The sequence below is a fragment of the Brassica oleracea genome, chromosome C2, assembly GCF_000695525.1.
Source record: "Brassica oleracea var. oleracea cultivar TO1000 chromosome C2, BOL, whole genome shotgun sequence".
Taxonomy (NCBI): Eukaryota; Viridiplantae; Streptophyta; class Magnoliopsida; order Brassicales; family Brassicaceae; genus Brassica; species Brassica oleracea.
In genome coordinates this window covers 4262038-4280029 of record NC_027749.1, presented here as the reverse complement: position 1 = coordinate 4280029, position 17992 = coordinate 4262038, and the positions used below count along the sequence as shown (strand labels likewise).

The 17992-nt window shown below is 38.4% G+C and overlaps 5 protein-coding genes across 6 annotated transcripts in view; 3 read left to right on the top strand and 2 right to left on the bottom strand.

Moving 5' to 3' along the window:
* The first annotated feature begins 1759 nt into the window (after nt 1–1759).
* LOC106322579 (ADP,ATP carrier protein ER-ANT1-like) lies at nt 1760–3540 on the top strand. Its single transcript, XM_013760638.1, has 3 exons — nt 1760–2196; nt 2295–2666; nt 3051–3540. The coding sequence occupies exons 1-3, from the start codon at nt 1933–1935 to the stop codon at nt 3336–3338; spliced, it is 924 nt and encodes a 307-aa protein (XP_013616092.1). The 5' UTR covers nt 1760–1932; the 3' UTR covers nt 3339–3540.
* Nucleotides 3541–4033: 493 nt separating this feature from the next.
* LOC106325002 lies at nt 4034–6916 on the top strand. 2 transcript variants are annotated; one of them, XM_013763018.1, is made up of 12 exons: nt 4034–4095; nt 4188–4321; nt 4402–4545; nt 4654–4784; nt 5072–5317; nt 5402–5663; nt 5736–5888; nt 5962–6017; nt 6098–6155; nt 6234–6357; nt 6436–6546; nt 6625–6916. In XM_013763018.1, exons 1-12 carry the CDS (start codon nt 4086–4088, stop codon nt 6711–6713), a joined length of 1518 nt encoding a protein of 505 aa, XP_013618472.1. In that variant the 5' UTR covers nt 4034–4085; the 3' UTR covers nt 6714–6916. The 2 variants fall into 2 exon arrangements, with proteins under 2 accessions (XP_013618472.1, XP_013618473.1); XM_013763019.1 differs by having other exon boundaries at nt 6637–6914.
* Nucleotides 6917–9056: 2140 nt separating this feature from the next.
* LOC106325724 lies at nt 9057–9861 on the bottom strand. Its single transcript, XM_013763780.1, has one exon. The coding sequence runs from the start codon at nt 9761–9763 to the stop codon at nt 9212–9214; it is 552 nt and encodes a 183-aa protein (XP_013619234.1). The 5' UTR covers nt 9764–9861; the 3' UTR covers nt 9057–9211.
* A 2333-nt stretch (nt 9862–12194) lies between these two features.
* On the top strand, nt 12195–12861 carry LOC106326276. Its single transcript, XM_013764294.1, has one exon. It carries the CDS (start codon nt 12245–12247, stop codon nt 12740–12742), a length of 498 nt encoding a protein of 165 aa, XP_013619748.1. The 5' UTR covers nt 12195–12244; the 3' UTR covers nt 12743–12861.
* Nucleotides 12862–13337: 476 nt separating this feature from the next.
* Nucleotides 13338–17992, bottom strand: part of LOC106324956 (glutamate decarboxylase 1-like) — an 11734-nt gene continuing 7079 nt past the window's right edge. The window contains exon 8 of the mRNA XM_013762958.1: nt 13338–13656. Coding sequence (XP_013618412.1) covers nt 13338–13656 — 319 coding nt within the window. The remainder of the gene's footprint in view (nt 13657–17992) is intronic.

Here is a 17992-nt window from a genome sequence, read left to right as displayed (position 1 = left end):
GACTGGCCACAATGAATATTGTCTCCCTCACATTCCGAACGGACTAAATCCATCTGTGCATAATCCGAGATACACATTCCGGATATTGCTAGCGAAATCTGGATGTACTTTGTTGAAATGTTTCCAGGCTCTTGCATCTGATGGATGAGTCATCTCACCATCCGTCTGAGTATGCTCGGCATGCCATCTCATCTTTCCAGCAGTCTGCTCTGATTGATACAATCTTTTCAATCTATCTGTAATTGGTAGGTACCACATCCTTTGGTACGGTACCCTATTACGTCCCCGTCCTTGCGGCTTGAATCGTGGCTTCTTGCAGAATCGACATTCTTCTAGCTTCTCATCATCTCCCCAATAGATCATGCAGTTGTCGATGCAAACATCTATCATCTCAGAAGGCAACCCAAGACTATAAACCAGTTTCTGAATCTCATAATAAGAATCAGCAGACACATTGTCTTCCGGCAAATACTCTTTAAACAAGTCCGCCCATTCGTTCATGCAACTTTCAGGTAGATTGTGATCAGTTTTAATATTCATCATTCTAGCAGCTAACGACAATTTAGAGAGACCTTCTCTACAACCACTGTAAAGTGGTTGATTCGCCGCGTTTAACATTTCGTAAAACTTTTTTGCATCTATATTAGGTTCTTCATCTCCATCATGAGCTACGAATGCATCAGCTACCATATCATGAACCCTATCATAATCTACCATCTCCTCCTGATGGTAACTATGTTCATTATGCAAATGATGATCAACCGGTTCTTTTTCCTGAAAATTGCTATTACTACTACTAGCTTCATTCTGATCATAATTAAAACCTTCTCCATGTTGAAACCAGATATAGTAATTTGCCGTGAAACCTCTATTTATTAAATGCTTCCAAACATTTTCACGGTTTGCCAGTTTCGAATTGTTGCATTTCCGACAAGGACAGAACATCTTACCACTTTCTTGGGCGAGCGGTGTTGAATCTGCTTGATGCAACACCGCTCACCCAAGAAAGTGGTAAGATGTTCTGTCCTTGTCGGAAATGCAACAATTCGAAACTGGCAAACCGTGAAAATGTTTGGAAGCATTTAATAAATAGAGGTTTCACGGCAAATTACTATATCTGGTTTCAACATGGAGAAGGTTTTAATTATGATCAGAATGAAGCTAGTAGTAGTAATAGCAATTTTCAGGAAAAAGAACCGGTTGATCATCATTTGCATAATGAACATAGTTACCAGCAAGAGGAGATGGTAGATTATGATAGGGTACATGATATGGTAGCTGATGCATTCGTAGCTCATGATGAAGATGAAGAACCTGTGTCACCATAAATTCATAGGTAGCGGTTTAACTGAACCAGAAATTCCTGATTGGAGACCCAGTTCAAAAAAAAAATCCACAGCGGATTACGAAAACCGCGAAATGCAGAAGTCACACTGATTTTCAAAACTCCAGCACACAAAACCGAAATATCTGACGAATAAGGAGGAGGCGAAGTATCCAGAGTTAGCAAACCTATAGATCTCCGGCAAAGAGAGAGTCAAGGAGGAGATTCACTGCGAGTAGACGTCGAAAGTTGAGCGGGTGAGAGGGTCGTGGCTCTCTCGGCGACGGCGGCAAATATATATATATATATATTTTTTGTTTGGATGCTAATTATTTACGAAAAATAGAAAAGAAAAGGACCCACCTTTATTTAAAATTTTGAAAAAAAAAAAACTCATTTACGATTCACAGATTTGATGATTATCTCTTTTTCTAATTTTAGTGGATTTGATTCTAAAAAGGATCCACAAAGAGAAAAGGCGTCGCACGCTTCTCTTTCTCCTCCTGGTCCTCCGAACTATCTTTCGCCGCCGTGTTCTTCGGCGGCAAAGATCACATTACCAATCTCAAAGTAATTGATATTGGATTGGGGGGGGGGGGACAAAAAGGATGACTTCGATCAGAAAACCCGAGAAATTCTCAACGGACTTCGCCATGGGAGGCGCAGCAGCCATCGTCGCCAAATCCGCAGCCGCCCCAATCGAAAGAGTAAAACTTTTACTCCAAAACCAAGGAGAGATGATCAAAACAGGACACCTCACCACACCTTACTCCGGCCTCTCCAACTGCTTCCTCAGAATCTTTAAAGAAGAAGGTGCCCTCTCCTTCTGGAGAGGAAACCAAGCCAACGTCATCCGCTACTTCCCTACACAGGTTCTTGATTAATTAATCAAATAAAATATAAAAGCTTTTATCTTTAGACACGTTAAGCCTTGTTTTTTTTTTTTTTTTAATTGTCTTTCTCTTATTAGGCATCCAACTTTGCGTTTAAAGGTTACTTCAAGTCCCTCCTCGGATTCTCCAAGGAGAGAGACGGTTACTTCAAGTGGTTCGCTGGGAATGTAGCCTCTGGAAGCGCTGCTGGTGCCACGACTTCGTTGTTTTTATACCATTTGGACTACGCAAGGACTCGTTTGGGCACTGATGCGAAGGAGAGCTCGGTGAATGGGAAGAGACAGTTTAAAGGGATGGTTGATGTGTACCGTAAGACTCTGTCTAGCGACGGTGTTAAAGGGCTTTACCGTGGCTTTGGGGTTTCGATAGTGGGGATCACTCTTTACCGGGGTATGTATTTTGGGATGTATGATACCATCAAACCCATTGTGCTCGTCGGTTCCTTGGAGGTAATGCAGATATGGTCGGCCCTGAGATTTTGTGGACCGTAGACTATTTAATAAAGATTTCGATAGTCTAGGCGCCTAAATTTTTTTTTTTTTTTACAGAGGGCCTATTTATATATAATTTTGGAGGTTTGAGGCGAATGGTTCATCCGATTTTGTTGTCCCGAGATTTTGGGATCCGTAAGACCATGTAGTAAAGAGAGCCTAGAATTTTTTTTTTTACAAATTTGGAGGCTTATTTACGTATAATTTTTTTTCAAAAAATTTGGGAGGGCAGGAGAATGTTTCGTCAGGTTTGGCCTATGACCGGTCCTGAATGTAGTATCATGTTTCTATGCCTTTGTAGTTTGCTTAATCTTAAGAGGGAGGCAATGGTGATTTTGACAGGGAAACTTTTTCGCTAGCTTTCTGTTGGGTTGGAGCATTACTACCTCTGCAGGGGTCATTGCTTACCCTTTTGATACGCTTAGGAGGAGGATGATGCTTACGTCAGGGCAGCCTGTGAAGTACAGGAACGCTGTTCATGCGTTGAGGGAGATAATGAAAACGGAAGGGTTCTATGCGCTGTATAGAGGAGTTACTGCGAACATGCTTCTTGGAGTAGCGGGAGCTGGAGTGCTTGCTGGGTATGATCAGCTTCACCGGATTGCTTATAAGCATTGGGTTGTTCAGTAATTTTGAACCAAGAATTGAAAACTCTCAGGTGGAGAAAAGAAAAGGTCAGTTAACACCAAGAAGTTGAGCTTACATTACAATGTGTTGTGTTGATTAACAGAAGCTCGGAATCATTTTTAAAGAGATGAAAATAGGGAAAATTGTTGATAATTCTTGTCAGATACATTGTTGTTTCAGTAATTGAAAAGCCTCTTTGCTTTTAGTATTGCTTCATTCATTAGAGATGAGGAGTAAAACTATAAGAAACCAAACCAAACAAACACTAAACCTTTTCGAAATTGTTTTGCAAAGTATAATTTAAAAAGATTGTCTTGTGGTTGTAAGGTTTGCGTATAGCCCCCATTGTAAAAGCTCTTATATGTGTTCTCTGCTATATCTTCACCAGACCAAACTAAAGGCACAAGGAAAATGTCACTTGTACCAAAACCAAAACTAGACATAGATTTCTTATCATTTTATCATATTCAAATTCAGTTATCTAGAAGATTAGGAGAAAAGGAGTCGCTACAGACCAAAGAAGCTTGTAGAGAGTTATTGTGAACGTCGAACGATAAGCGTTTTTAAAGTTTCTAATATTGTAAACCGGATAATAACCGGCTCGGTTTAAATTTAAACCAAAATTGAATTAAAAAAAAAAAAAACGTTTCCGGTTAAGCGTTCGTCGTTGAACAAAACCTAAACCTGTTTAATGGAGAGTCTGTTAAGAACGAACACAGAGAACAGAGTTGCCGCCTAGAAGACAACAACATGAGACCAGGTCTTGAATCCTTCTTCCTCCTCAATAATTCTTCTATTTTCAATTGCGATCATGAGATTAATATAACTTTTTTGTTTTAAATTTGATTTCAGAGCTTCCTGGATTCTATTTCGACGAGGAAAAGAAGAAATATTTCGCCATTAAAGGTCCAATCCCAGGCTCAAAACCTTCTTCTTCTTCGTCTTCTTCAAGAACGAAACAAAAGCCAGACCCAAAGCCTCTCAAGGTCGGTTACTCTTTAAAGCTCGAGTCTTTGCAGCTTCTTTAGCTTCTTTGTTTGTGTAAATCAGTTTTTATTGTCATCAGGAACCTAATTATCAAAAGAGAAACAAACTAAAAGCACTGAAGCTACTTTGTTCCCGAGAGCTAAGTGGAAGTGTTGTTCTTGTCAACAAGAAGAAGTCTAACTTCAAGGAGGAGATTGAAAAGACACAAGCCTCTAATCCTCTGGTAGTTTACTACTTACCTCTCTGTTTCTAATTAAGATTACATAAAAGCGGTATGTAACATGTTTTTTTTTTTCTTTCTCTGTGTTGTGTAATGGTGATGATGCTTTAGGTGTGGAGATATGATTCCACTGAAAACATAGGTGATGCTGCTCTGAAAGAGTTTCAGGTTGATATACAAACATCTCAAGGCCTGACCACAAAGAACATCCTAGTAGCTGGCAGTACTGGAGGCTGCTTGAGGTATGTATGTGTCATTAGAATCGCACCGTAGTTGTTTTATATGTTTTTGTTATCTATATGTTTTTGTTACTATTAGAATCACACCGTAGTTGTTCTATTAGAATAGTACCGTAGTTGTTCTATTAGAATCGCACCGCATTTAATAGTAATCTATATGTTTTTGTTACTATTAGAATCGCACCGTAGTTGTCCTGTTACTTTTTATGCAATTAGATTTATCGGAGAATTGTTTAGATTATTTATTTTTCAATCCAACCTATATGATATGGAAGTTTGTTTCTTTTCAGCATACTGAGAGTTTCCAAAGCTGGACAAGTACCACCCTTTGATGAGTCTGAAACTCAAGCTTTATATGGTGGAACCGAGTGTGATCCAGTTTCTGTTCTTCCTTACAAAGAAAACAAAAGGGAAGCACCTAGGCTTATATGGAGACCAGCACGCTCTCATCTACATGCCCGTTCCAGCATATCTTCTATTCAGTTAATCGGAAGCTATAATCCATCTGAGAACTCCCACCACGTCAAGCGAGCATTGTATCCTTTTTAACGTGTCTTTATTCTTTTTTCCTTTATCTCTCCCGTTTTGTAAAAACCTTGACACTAGAAAAAAAAAAACAGGATCACTACACTTGGATCATCTGGTCGAGGGTCGGTTTTCATCTTAAGCCTTGCCGAGGAGCCTTACATTGTCACTCCGAGAAGCCTCCGAGGGAATGTTTCTTCCGAGTGTACTATTTGGACATCTGATTGCAGTGTGAGTGGGACTCTTGCAGCTATTGGCACCAACCTAGGGGGCGCTTTGGTTGATTTGGAGACAGGAGCTGGTTCTTACTTTCTCAGAAGCGAAAGCGATGTTTTGGCGCTGCAGTTTCATCAATCGGTAACTGACTTTTGCTAAAGGTGTGTGTGAGCCTTTCTTCTTCTTCTGACGTGTGTTTGTGTATATGTACAGAAGGGGAACATTGTTCAATGCGGGCTCAGGAATGGAGCTATTGTGTCGGTTGATGTGCGTGAGAGACCAAGCAGGCTCACTAGACACCAAATACGGTCTCAATCAACGAGTGGGACCAGTCAAGCTACTAGTATAAAAAAAGAATGGTTTAAGGTAATGAATGCTTTAATCATATAACAACTTTTCATCATTCGTTGGCGTTCCTTACAATGGTTATTTTTTGCAGCTCAGAGGAAACATTAATCCATCTCATGTGTTATATATGCCTTCATCTCTTACATGGTTAGTAAACGACTTAAACCATACTTGTTACTTAGTTTGTTTTCATGGTTATATAATTCGCTCCTTCCTTCTTTCTATAGCATGAAGACACTGAAAACTTATGATCAGTACTTAATGGCAAGCTCAATGGATGGAACGGTGAGGAGAGCTATTATTCTGCATTTTATCATAGCATTTAGTTGTTATCTAAAAACGAAACTTTCTCTCTTTTTTTAGATAAAGCTATATGATCAACGCATGGTTAAGAGAGGGGTGGCTGTACAGACATATGAAGGACATGTAAATTCTCATACTCGCATTGAGTTTGGCATCGACCCATCAGAGAGATTCCTCATGTCAGGTTATAAAAAAGAACACTTTGTTCCGAACGCTATGACATGATTTGAGTTTCTGTTTTGACTTTGTATGTTGGTATCAGGAGGAGAGGACTGCTACACTCGCATTTGGAGTATAAAGTCTGGTCAACTTCTGTCTGAAAATAAATTCTCCAACAGTGTACCTTCAGTTGTGTGTTGGTCTGCTGCTGAAGGTACTTTACTACTCTCTGAACCTTCTTGACGGAGTTGTTTACTTTTTCTATCTTTGGTGAAATAAGAAGATCGTAAAGTTGGATTTTCAGGGCAAAGTGAGTGGAAAGATAGCATTGTTCATGGGGCATGGCTTGGATCGCGTGAAGCAATATTCAACATGTTTTAAGATATACTCCACAGTTTAGCAATAAGTTTTTTAGGCGATGGAAGCTGTTGTGGGGAGATTCATCACTTCATGTCCAATAGATTGCAGCGGAACCATGATCTTGAGGATAGAAAGTTCTTTGTTCTTTAGCTTTGTAACAGTAGTAGGATCAGATGCTTTGTAATTGTAAAGAAGTCAAAATGCTTCTACGTTATTTTGGGGGGGGGGGGAATAGTCAATCAGGCTAGACAAAATATTAAATTGCAAAAATGTGTCAGCACAAGATCTTCAGGTCATCATTGTGGTAAAGGATTCATTGGTCGCTGCAAATCCTAATCTTCAAAGATTCTTGATGCTGTGTCAATCAGGTATCATCCGTTGATATTACAGCAACAGTTTCTTCCTTCCATAACATTCTACAGAAAGAGCTCAGCTCACCACATTACTTCCAAATGTTCTGACAAACCGCTTCATTGTTCTTAATAAGCCCAGTGAAAGATTGATCTTGCTGCCCAAAAATTTTGCAAGTTATATATATGGACATAAGTTTCCAAATCATTTAAATAAAATTTATTAGTCTTTAATAAATATTTATGGCTTCTTTTTTTGTTTTGACTAAAGGCTTTCAATTAAAAACATAAACGATTACAACGACTATAAAACTTATAAAGTCTGGTAAAATTTGCATGAAACACATTTTATGATAAGATAAATCTCAAACCAAATGAACTATTAGGCCGAAACTAGAAGAACCCAAAAAATGAAAGAAGAGTAGCTAATGAGAAGATCCACGACCACATTGACCCCATTTACCTCTTCCTTGTACTGATTTTTCATTCCAAATCTCTTGAAATTTGATAGGAGGTTTTGTCTCTTTCTCACCCCTTGTCAAACTGAGGGAGCTCATATGCTCCAACCCAACTTCATCCACTGCTTTTAGCACAGTACAACAAGAATGATTCTCAAATTCACTAACTTGAATTGATGTGGTTAAGGAATCAACAGTTGATGGTTTTTGGACTTCCTTGTTGATAATGTTTGATGGAATTGAATCCATAATGCGATAATAGAAGTAGATTGAGAATCTACTAGAGAGAATATTTATGGCCTCTGAAATATTTAGATAGATATGGTTCTACAATTGGAGTTTTTGGATCCACTTCTAAATGACAGGTGTCATTTTGTGAGAGGTGGTATTTAAAAAAAAAATGTTCTTTGTCACAGGTGAGTTCACAACAAAGCCACCATGATCTTTTCTTTGTCACTCACCCATAACAATCGGAAAACTCAGATGCAACCATTGTAAAAAAACAGATTTGATTGAATACATTTTTAACACATTCATTTCAAAAAAATGATAATAATAAGGACCAATCTTTCAAACAAAATACAGACAAAACACATAATCAAGCTACTCTATAGAGACACGAGAATCATCTCCATTGCATGTCAAGAACATTAAAACTGAAAATCCAACAAAAATTGTGACTAAAAAACCACCAAACAAGAAAAGTAAGGAAGAGATTCATCTTTTACTATGTTTCACTTTGTCAAGAATACAACATTACCATATTAAACCAACTCAAGAAAAGAAAAAAAAAAACTTGAAATCAAAACCACAGGTTGAAGACAAAGAACATACAGTACTTGCTCCATAGAAATTTGCCTAAACACATTAACCAAGTAAAGAAAGTTTAGCTCCATCTTATGCCATTTATATAAGAGTGTGATGCAAGTAATCAAATCTCTTATTACAAATTTTCAAATTTTTGAAATTTAGAACCTTTAATTTGTTCTACCATTGGAGGGATAAAATTAAACAAGTATCTAAAATTTTTAATTTAATTATTTTCACTTAAAAAATTGATTTAGATTTCTAATGGTGGATCTATTGTTGGAGATGGTCTTAACAACCGACATGATCAACACGACTGGTTTAATGATTACACATCTCTACGTGAAAATGACTATTATAATTATATCCAAGTCACGTATTCGTATTGTACGTAATGTTTATCAAAAGAAATAGTTTATGCTTTTAAACTTTTAGAATATGACTCAACATCTTCCTTGAAAATACCATTAACGTTTTCTAACATCTAATACGTACCATTAACGTTTATCTAGTTATGATATCATCATTATTTGTTAACGAAGTTACAAGGAAGAACAACATTTATAGATGTAAGTTGAAGTTTTAAAATTTTGAAACATATTATAAATTAAATCATTTGTTTATTCATGATCGTGATATTTGTGTGTCATAAACCATAAAGCATCATTACATGAGTTGCTTTCATAATAATTATGATCATAAAATTCGAGAAGTTACAAATTAGAGTAGCTAAAAATCACATTTTGAAAAAAAAAAAAGTTCACATGTTCATTACCAATGTCTCTTTCTGTTCAGTAATACCACAAAGAGAGAAAAACCACTTGCGCGGAGAGGATACATGAACAAAAGAAAATAACGTTGAAAATAAAAATCAAATTTCCATTTTTGTTTGATTTTGTGTACGTTAAGACAAAGATTCTTCATCTATAGTTTCTAACTTTGGCTTCTTAGATTTCGATATCGAGATCCTATGCATAAACTCCGCCGCCGAAAACTCTTCAATATCTTCTAAACTCAGCTTCGATCCCGCCGTTATCACCCCAACGTCCCCCACTTCTCCGTCCGGCGACACCCTTCCGTTGTGACAATGCTTCACGGCTGTTCCGTCACGAGAAGATTTGTTACCAACTCGGCGGCGTTGCTGTTTCTTGGCGGCTAGGAATAACCTCGTCATGTCGGAAGCGTTTGCTGCTGACGTGGCACGCGTCATGGGGAAAGTTACGTACACATGGCAGCCTTTGAGTTCAAGATCGTCATCGGCGGCTAATGGGTTGAGCTTACGGCCGATTTTTAACGACTTGGCCTCGACGAGGAAGAAGCTGGGGATCTCCATCATAAGCTCTGCGGCTTTAGTTGGTTCGTGGATGTGACGGACTTCACCGTCCGGGAGAATCACTCTCGCCGCCGATGAAGAGGACGAGGTTTTGCTTAGAGCGGAAGAAGCATAGTTTCCCATGACGTGAAGAAAGATCGAAGACTTATTCTTTAGAGAGAACAATAGAAGGAGGTATGTTTAGGAGAGGATCCAAGAGATGTAAGTGTATATATACAAGAGAATGTTCGGGGAAAATATAGTTATAGATTATTATTTAATGTTATTTTGTAAGGTGGAGATAGACAGTTGTGCTAAATACAGGTTGACATTATATGGTTGAATGCGCGTCTTTTCCATTATATTATATTCAAATATATTGCCGTGTTTTCATAACTCTATAGCCATCACTTTTTTTTTTTGTTTCTTCTTACAGTTTACATGGAAGTTATAAGTTGTAAATGGCCAGATACAAGGTTTTAACGTATAAAATATATATTTTAAAAAAGTTTGTCAACAGAAGTTGGAGGTTATGCAACTTATGGTAATTTTTTTCTATATGTTTATCTAACTCGACCAGAAATCAGAAGAATAAGAAGCTGAAATAATAAAATAAAACTAATCTGAAAGGTTTTTTTTTCTTGGTTTGGGTTTTTTCCAATGATAGTTAATTTTTTTCAACTGAAGGCTGAAGGTTAAACAGAAAGTAGAGCATGTAGTGGTGGTCATATAGACAAGCGCAATGACTAAAAGCTTATTAACTGAACTTGCAAAAAAAAATTTAGCTTTAATTAGTTCTCTTTTTCTTGTCGCTATAACTTTTTCTGTCGTCAGCTTTAGTTCAATACAGATTAGTATTTTCCTTTTAAATGAAAAATATAAATATATACTGAACCACAACATCAAATCTGAACAGAAGTTTAATTGTTTTTAATTAATGATAACATCCATTTTATTTTGTTGGTCAACTATATGTATTATCTGGATTTTAATCCACAATCCTCAACAACAATACTAGTATAAACGACGTCGCTGAATATCTTGACTTAGTGATAGGTTCGACCAAACATCAAAATGCATCAAACTGGATTTAAAGAAAGATTTAAAATCAATACCACATAATATGAATGGCTGACGCTGGAAGTATGGAAGGAAGGACGCAACATAATTGTATTATTACTTCCAGTTGTTATCTCACAAGTCACAAGTTGGAAATGACAAAAGATTTATGGTATTCTGTATTAGTCAGTAACAATAATGCGAAACTAATGATAGTTATAAAATAATTAGGATTCCACTTTATATAAGTTGCGTGTAGGACCCATCCCTCGTTTCCTTCGTACTTTCGATTTGGTGATTGCTCTACGGAACCTTTCTCTGATTTGGAGGATCCTTTGACTTACAGATCCGACTGTTCCCCTTATCCACGGGACTCCTTGCTTTCCGTTTCCTAACCCTTTTAATATTATAAGTTTGTGCCAACATTTTATGTTTATATCTTAATAACATTCTGTATCATATGATCTTTGTACAGTTGAAATTATTCATCAACTTGGTTGAAACTTGACACAATAACTTGTATATATGGTTTAACTTCATAATAAAGCTTTAGTTGCTTACAATTGAATTTGTTTCTCTGCTATATAACAGCAACGATTTTTCAGATATAAACAACTTTAAATACACCTTTTTATTGAACTTTCTACTAAAGTTATATTTAGCATTTTCCAAAATATCTTATAAAATCACAAAACATGGAACATATTATGCATGTCGCTATAACGAGTGTCCATTAATTAGGATATCGTGGTCACGAGAATGTTGATCATGCATCATTCGTTTATTTGGTTCTTGCATCTTATGCATGCATCATCAGTTGAATGTTTCGTTCTACTATATAACAGCAACCATTCTCACATATAAACGATTTCAAATACACCTTTTAAATTAAACTTTCTACTGGAGTCATATTTAGACGTTTTTTTTTCAATTTAACATTCTGATTACCGCTGCGTACCAATTCCATGCTATGAGATTCAGTGAGAAAATCTCTTGAAAAGGGTAGCCGATCTTATACAAAAATTCATGTTGTGCATACCTTTTGAATGATTAAGAAGTTTTAAACTTTTAAAATATGTACCAAGACCAAAAGCAATAATAATAAATAAACGGGATACATGTACTAGACAATAATGATTCTCATCCAACATTTCCCTTGAATCTGTCAAATTGTGTTGCCACTCGTGATTTTCTCCACTGAGTTTTGTGTGCCACGAAGATCTTCCCAAAATTTCATGATATTTGGTCTCTAAGTGAATATAAATGATTAAAAAAATCATTCGTATATGTTATAAAAGTATCCTTTAGTGTAATTTTCTCAATAATAAATGTAGTACGATGATTGTTGCGAAAAATGATCAGAGAATCATAACAAACATCACGTCGTCAAAGAGAAATAGCCGAGTCAATCAGAGAATATGCCAATAAGATACATCATTCGAACTTATCACATCACACAAAGTTGTAATCTAAAAACCCTAACTATAACACCTATATAAACGCATACATCATTTTCACATTTCACATATCCAAACCTCATAAAAGCTCCCAAGAATCCAAAGAAAAATGAAGAATCTCGCGATGCTTGTTGCTATTATACTCTTCTCATGCTATGTCACATCTCAAGTCACAGCAAGTGATATGGAGTCAATGCCATCATTGCGTAGCGAAAAGCTCGAATGGTGGCATTACCATTCCTACCCTTACTTTCACCCTAAGCCGCCACAGTGGACGTTCCCATGTGCTGGCGGAAAGGCCTTTCCGCCACTCCCAGCCGGCTACAACCACCCTTTCCACCCTGTTCCGTTCCATCCACCACCGGTAGTCGCCAAGTGCTTGTCTGATTGCAAGGATGTAAAAACATGTATGGCGGATATCCAGAAAGCTTTCTTCACCCACAAACCTGTTATTGGATCGGATTGTTGTGCTTCGATACAGAAGATGGATGTAGACTGTGACAAGACTGTTTTTGGAGCTTACCATAACCCTTTCTTTGACTACTTTGTTAAGTTACATTGCGCCACCAAAGCTGGATCTACTCCATCTGCTCCCTCGCCAGCTTAGGGGCTTTAGTTAGATATCAGAATTATAAATAATGAGTTCTTAGTTGGTTTTATATTTTTCTTTTTTAATTATGCTTCTCCATGTTGGTCTTCAAGAAAATAAAGGTTTTTTTTGCTAACATTTGGTGCATTCAAGAAAATAAAGTTAGCCCTTCTTAATAATGATACCAGTGTTTTTTTTTTTTTTTGGAGTGTTTTCTCTTAAGAAATGAAGCATACTTTAGATTTAGAGAAAATTTTATTTCATTTGTCTAACTTTTATTCTTTGGTTAATTTTCAGTTTGGTTTATCAGAATTAAACACTTTTATAAAAAGTTATCACCCATTTTCTTATGTTACGTTATCCTACCAGCTAACGGAATATTTTTTTCAAAAAAAAGAACAATGAGATTACTAATTTTCTTAATTCTATAAGCAATAGGTAACAAATAACACAAATTTTTTTTCATAATGCTGCAATAATATCAAAAGACATTACAAGTTAATCAAATAAAAAACACTTAGTCCAACAACAAGAAAGGAAAAAACTTCAAATCTCCGAATCAATGCAGTTGCATTATTAATAAAGCAATTCAGACATTTTCACTAGTACTAAATTAACAGATACCATTTGTCTTCTTCCTGTCGGAAACCAACTTCTTCCAGCCATTGATGATCTCTCTCGGCATCTCCATATCGCTTTTCTTCACAGTCACTCTCAATTTATCGCCATTAGCTTCACTCTTCTCCTCTCCTAGCGAAATTTTTTGGACTACTCGCGAAGGAAGCTCATCGAGCTCACGCATCACTTTCTCAATATCAATCACAAGTCTCTCTGCGAGTGTTCTTGAGAAATCTTCTCTGATGACCACTCGAAGAACAGTTATGTGTTGTGCGTTTGGAGGCATTGTATATGCTGGCACTATCCATCCATACCTACATGTTAAATATTTATAGAGAAGTTCATTATTGATACATCATATTCATGTAGATTATGGAAAGTGATTAATATTATTAGAGCCTTTGTAGAGTATTTATATACATAGAGAGTAGGGTTTAGGAGTAGACTAATTACATAGAGATCCTCTACTATCTATATTTACATATATATACAATACGCCTCCTCAAGATGGAGGGGCTGTAGTCACTCCAATCTTGCTGCAAGCTTGATGAAAATGATTCTTTGGGAGTTGTTTGGTTAATGCATCTGCGGGTTGATCTCTAGTGGAAACGTGAGCAACCTCAACTGACCAGTTTGTATCATGTTACGCGTGAAGTGATAGTCCAATGCAATATGTTTCATACGAGAATGAAAAACCGGGTTTGCGCAGAGATAGTAGCACCAATATTGTCACAGTAGATAACCGGTGCAGTGGAAAGGTCTATGCGAAGATCAGAAAGTAATGAACACAGCCATGTTACCTCTGAAGCTGTGTTGGCAACGGCTCGATATTCTGCTTCCGTTGATGAGCGAGCAACACCATTTCGTTTCTTAGATGACCAAGAAATCGGGTTTCGTCCGAGATAAATGATGTAGGCATTAGTGGAGACGTAATCATCAGTGTCACCGGCCCAGTCTGCATCTGAAAAAGCATGTAGTGCCAGTGGGGAGTTCTTGTGAAAGAAGATACCATGACTGCGAGTACCGGCAAGATATCTGAGTACACGTTTAGCTGCCTGCCAATGCTCCATAGTCGGCTGATGCATGAATTGTGAGAGACGAGTTACATCATAAGAGATGTCCGGTCTAGTAAATGCCAAATACTAGAGACTACCAACAAGCGATCTATAAGGAGCCGCATCGTTGAGAAGAGTTCCACCAGCAAGTGTCAACTTCGGTGAGGTTGGTAATGGAGTCGACACTGGCTTGGCATCTACCATGCTCTGTTTACCGAGGAGATCATTGACGTATTTTCTTTGCATGAGATGGAGTCCTTGAGGAGTCCTAACTGCTTCAATGCCCAAGAAGTAGTGTAGATCAACCGGGTCGTTGATGGAGAATCTTTCAGCAAAAGATTGTAGAACTTGTTGAACAACAGCAGGGTCGCTTCCAGTCACAAGTATATCATCAACATATACAAGAACATATGTGACAATATGGCCGTGTGTATGAACAAAGAGCGAGGCATCAGCAGTGGAGTTTATAAAGCCGATAGTGAGAAGATGATGTCTGAGCGAGAGATACCAAGAGCGTGGGGCTTGCTTAAGACCATAGATTGGTTTCCTCAAGCGACAAACATGATCAGGATGATCTTTATCAACAAAACCGGGTGGCTGCATCATATAGACAACTTCAGTGAGATCACCCTGGAGGAATGCATTGTTAATGTCCAGCTGTTTCAAGGTCCATGATTTTGTTACTGCAACTTCGATGACAAGTCTGATGGTGGTAGACTTGATAACGGGGATGAATGTTTCTGAATAATCTACTCCATATCTTTGTGTATATCCCTTGGCAACAAGTCTCCCTTTGCGACGTTCTTCCTGGCCATTAGAGAGATACTTGGTTGTAAAGAGCCATCGGCACCCAATAACATTTTGATCATGTGATGGTGGTTCAAGATCCCACGTATGATTGACAATGTGTGCATCAAACTCTGCAATTGCGGCATCTCGCCACTTTTTGTCTTTCATAGCTTGAATAATTGTTGTTGGTTCTGGAGATTGATGCTTGGGTCCTGCAAGATGAAGAGTTAACTTTTGGATAGGCTTTGTAATGTTATTTTTGGCCTTGGTTTTCATTTGATGGATATTTTGGTGGTTTTCAGGAGCTGGATTTTCTGGTTCAATAGGTTGGACTGACATGGGTGATTGTGTTTGGGATATATTTTCTTGTTGTGTTTGCTGAGTTGGGGGTTGCAACTCATTTTGTTCTTGAGCAGTGGGCTCATTGGAAGAAGCAAGGTTTGGCTGAATCGGGGTTTGTGATTCATTTTGAGAAAGAGCAGTGGGCTCTGAGGAGGAAGAAGAGGATGTAGGTGAAGAGTGAGAAGGTAATACCTGAGGTTGCGGCGGAGGAGGAGCAGTGGGGTGAAGAGTCTCAGGCACGGGTCCCATTTGTTCCGGTGGCATGACCGGAATCGTTGTAGCAACAGAGGCTGGAGCAGTAGGTGTGCTCGTGTGTTGTGGATCACTAACCGCTGCTTTTTCTTGGAAAGGAAACAATGTCTCGACAAACTGGACATGTCGAGATGTATATATGCGGTTTGTAGTGCGATCAAGACAGAAGTAAGCACTCTGAGTTGGTGAATATCCAAGAAAGACACAAGGTTGAGATTTGTCTTGAAGCTTATGAGCATTGTATGGTCTCAACCAAGGGAAGCATAAGCACCCAAACACTCTCAGCTTCTCATAGTTTGGTGCTACTCCAAACAATATCTGAAACGGCGATTTCATCGAGAGAGTAGGGGTGAGGAGACGGTTGATTAAGTACACGGCCGTAGAGAAGGCAAACGTCCAGTACTTCTTTGGTATCGATGCCGTGGACAGCAAGGTAAGGCCAGTCTCAACAATATGGCGGTGTTTTCTCTCCGAGAGACCATTGTGTTGTGGTGTGTGAGGCGGTGAGGTCAGATGTGTGATGCCGTGAGTAGAAAGAAAGCTTCTTAAGGCAATGTATTCACCCCCATTATCTGAGAACAGTGTGCCAATGGAGGTCTGAAACTTGTTTTCAACCAGTGCTTTGTAAGCAATGAACACCTCTTTCACCTGCGATTTTAGTTTCAGAGGATAGAGCCATGTATATCTCGAGTAGTGATCAATAAAAACCACATAGTACTTGTAGTTATCAACTGAAAGAATTGGTGAGGACCAGACATCACTAAAAATATATTCAAGAGGTCGAGATGAGAGAATAGAGGAGTTTGTGAAAGGCAGTTTATGGCTCTTATTAATTAAACAATCAGAACAAGACAAGTGTTTTTGAGTACTGGAAGCAATAGGAAGAGAAAACTGAGAAACAATAGTGTTTAAAATAGAAAAAGAAGGGTGGCCGAGCCGAGAATGCCACAAAGAGATAGATGTTTTGGGGTTGGACGATGTGAGCATGGCCATTGGATAGGAGTTGTTAACCGGCCATTCATACAAGTCATTCTTAGTCTTTCCTTGGAGCAATGGGACCCCCGTGCTGAGATCCTTCACCTGAAATGCAGCAGGGAAAAATTCCACCGAAACACCATTAGTGTTGCATAAACGATATACGGAGATAAGATTTTTATCAACATGAGGAACACATAGAATGTTTTTCAATGATAAATCACGAGTAGGAGTTGAGAGAGTAGATGAACCAGTATGTGTTATGGGTAGACCTGACCCATCAGCAATGAGGACATCATCTCCTCCTTAATACGGGTTGTGGAAGGCAAGGTTGTTGAGATTAGAGGTGATATGGTGGGTAGCACCAGAATCCAAGAGCCAGTTCGCTGCTGGATAACCCGGGTTCATAGCGAGGTTCGCACGCGGTTGCCAAGGACGGAAAGGACTGCTTGCTTGTTGATTGATAGCAGGTTGGAGACCCTGAAGCTGAGGACAACGCCTGGCGCTGTGTCCCTGAGTGTTACAGAACTGACACTTACCCAAGTAAGGTTTGAATGGGCGTGTATCCGAACGTTGCTGAGTGGTGTCGTTGTTGTAGGAGTTGTTGTTGTAGCGCCTGTTATTGTTGTTGTTGTTGTTGCGGTTGGTGGAGTAATTTTGTCGATGTTGAACCGCATTGGCCGATGTAGGGATCACCGACTGATATTCCGTATTTTTAACGGTTTTAAACTCGTTTTGGAGAAATTAAATGGTCGGTTTTAATTAATGTTTTGGTCTATTTGATGCGTTTTGGTGTTCTTAAGTGTAATATGCAGGTTACTAGATAGCTTGCAAGAAAAAAACGCATTCGGAATTTATTTAGAAGCAAGATGGACCGAACAATGGACCGAATGAGAAGTATTGATCGCACAGGACGTGAGATCGACCGATCCGGTACATGTGGATCGACCGATCCCACGCTTTCATGCACTAGATCGACCGATCTGGTCCATGTGGATCGACCGATCCCACACTCTACGGGCTCCACACGCACAAACGAGCTTTTCACTCCTTTTTACCCACTCCCCTCAAGAATTGACAGAAGAACTCGACCTTTGAGACTCAGAAAAGACCAGGGGCGACCAAGGAGGAGATTTACAAGTTCTAGAGAGAAGATTTGAGTGTTTTGTACTTGTTTTGGTGTGATTTGTGAAGATTTGTAAAGGAATTCATCTCAAAACCATTTGGAGAAGATCTT

Bases quoted from the DNA above. Each gene is read 5' to 3' on its own strand.
- LOC106325724 (XM_013763780.1), bottom strand. From the start codon at position 9,763: ATGGGAAACTATGCTTCTTCCGCTCTAAGCAAAACCTCGTCCTCTTCA.
- LOC106326276 (XM_013764294.1), top strand. From the start codon at position 12,245: ATGAAGAATCTCGCGATGCTTGTTGCTATTATACTCTTCTCATGCTAT.
- LOC106322579 (XM_013760638.1), top strand. From the start codon at position 1,933: ATGACTTCGATCAGAAAACCCGAGAAATTCTCAACGGACTTCGCCATG. The intron at 2,197-2,294 runs GTTCTTGATTAA...TTCTCTTATTAG, and splicing joins TCCGCTACTTCCCTACACAG to GCATCCAACTTTGCGTTTAA. The intron at 2,667-3,050 runs GTAATGCAGATA...TGATTTTGACAG, and splicing joins TGCTCGTCGGTTCCTTGGAG to GGAAACTTTTTCGCTAGCTT.
- LOC106325002 (XM_013763018.1), top strand. The intron at 4,546-4,653 runs GTAGTTTACTAC...ATGATGCTTTAG, and splicing joins CACAAGCCTCTAATCCTCTG to GTGTGGAGATATGATTCCAC. The intron at 5,889-5,961 runs GTAATGAATGCT...TATTTTTTGCAG, and splicing joins TAAAAAAAGAATGGTTTAAG to CTCAGAGGAAACATTAATCC.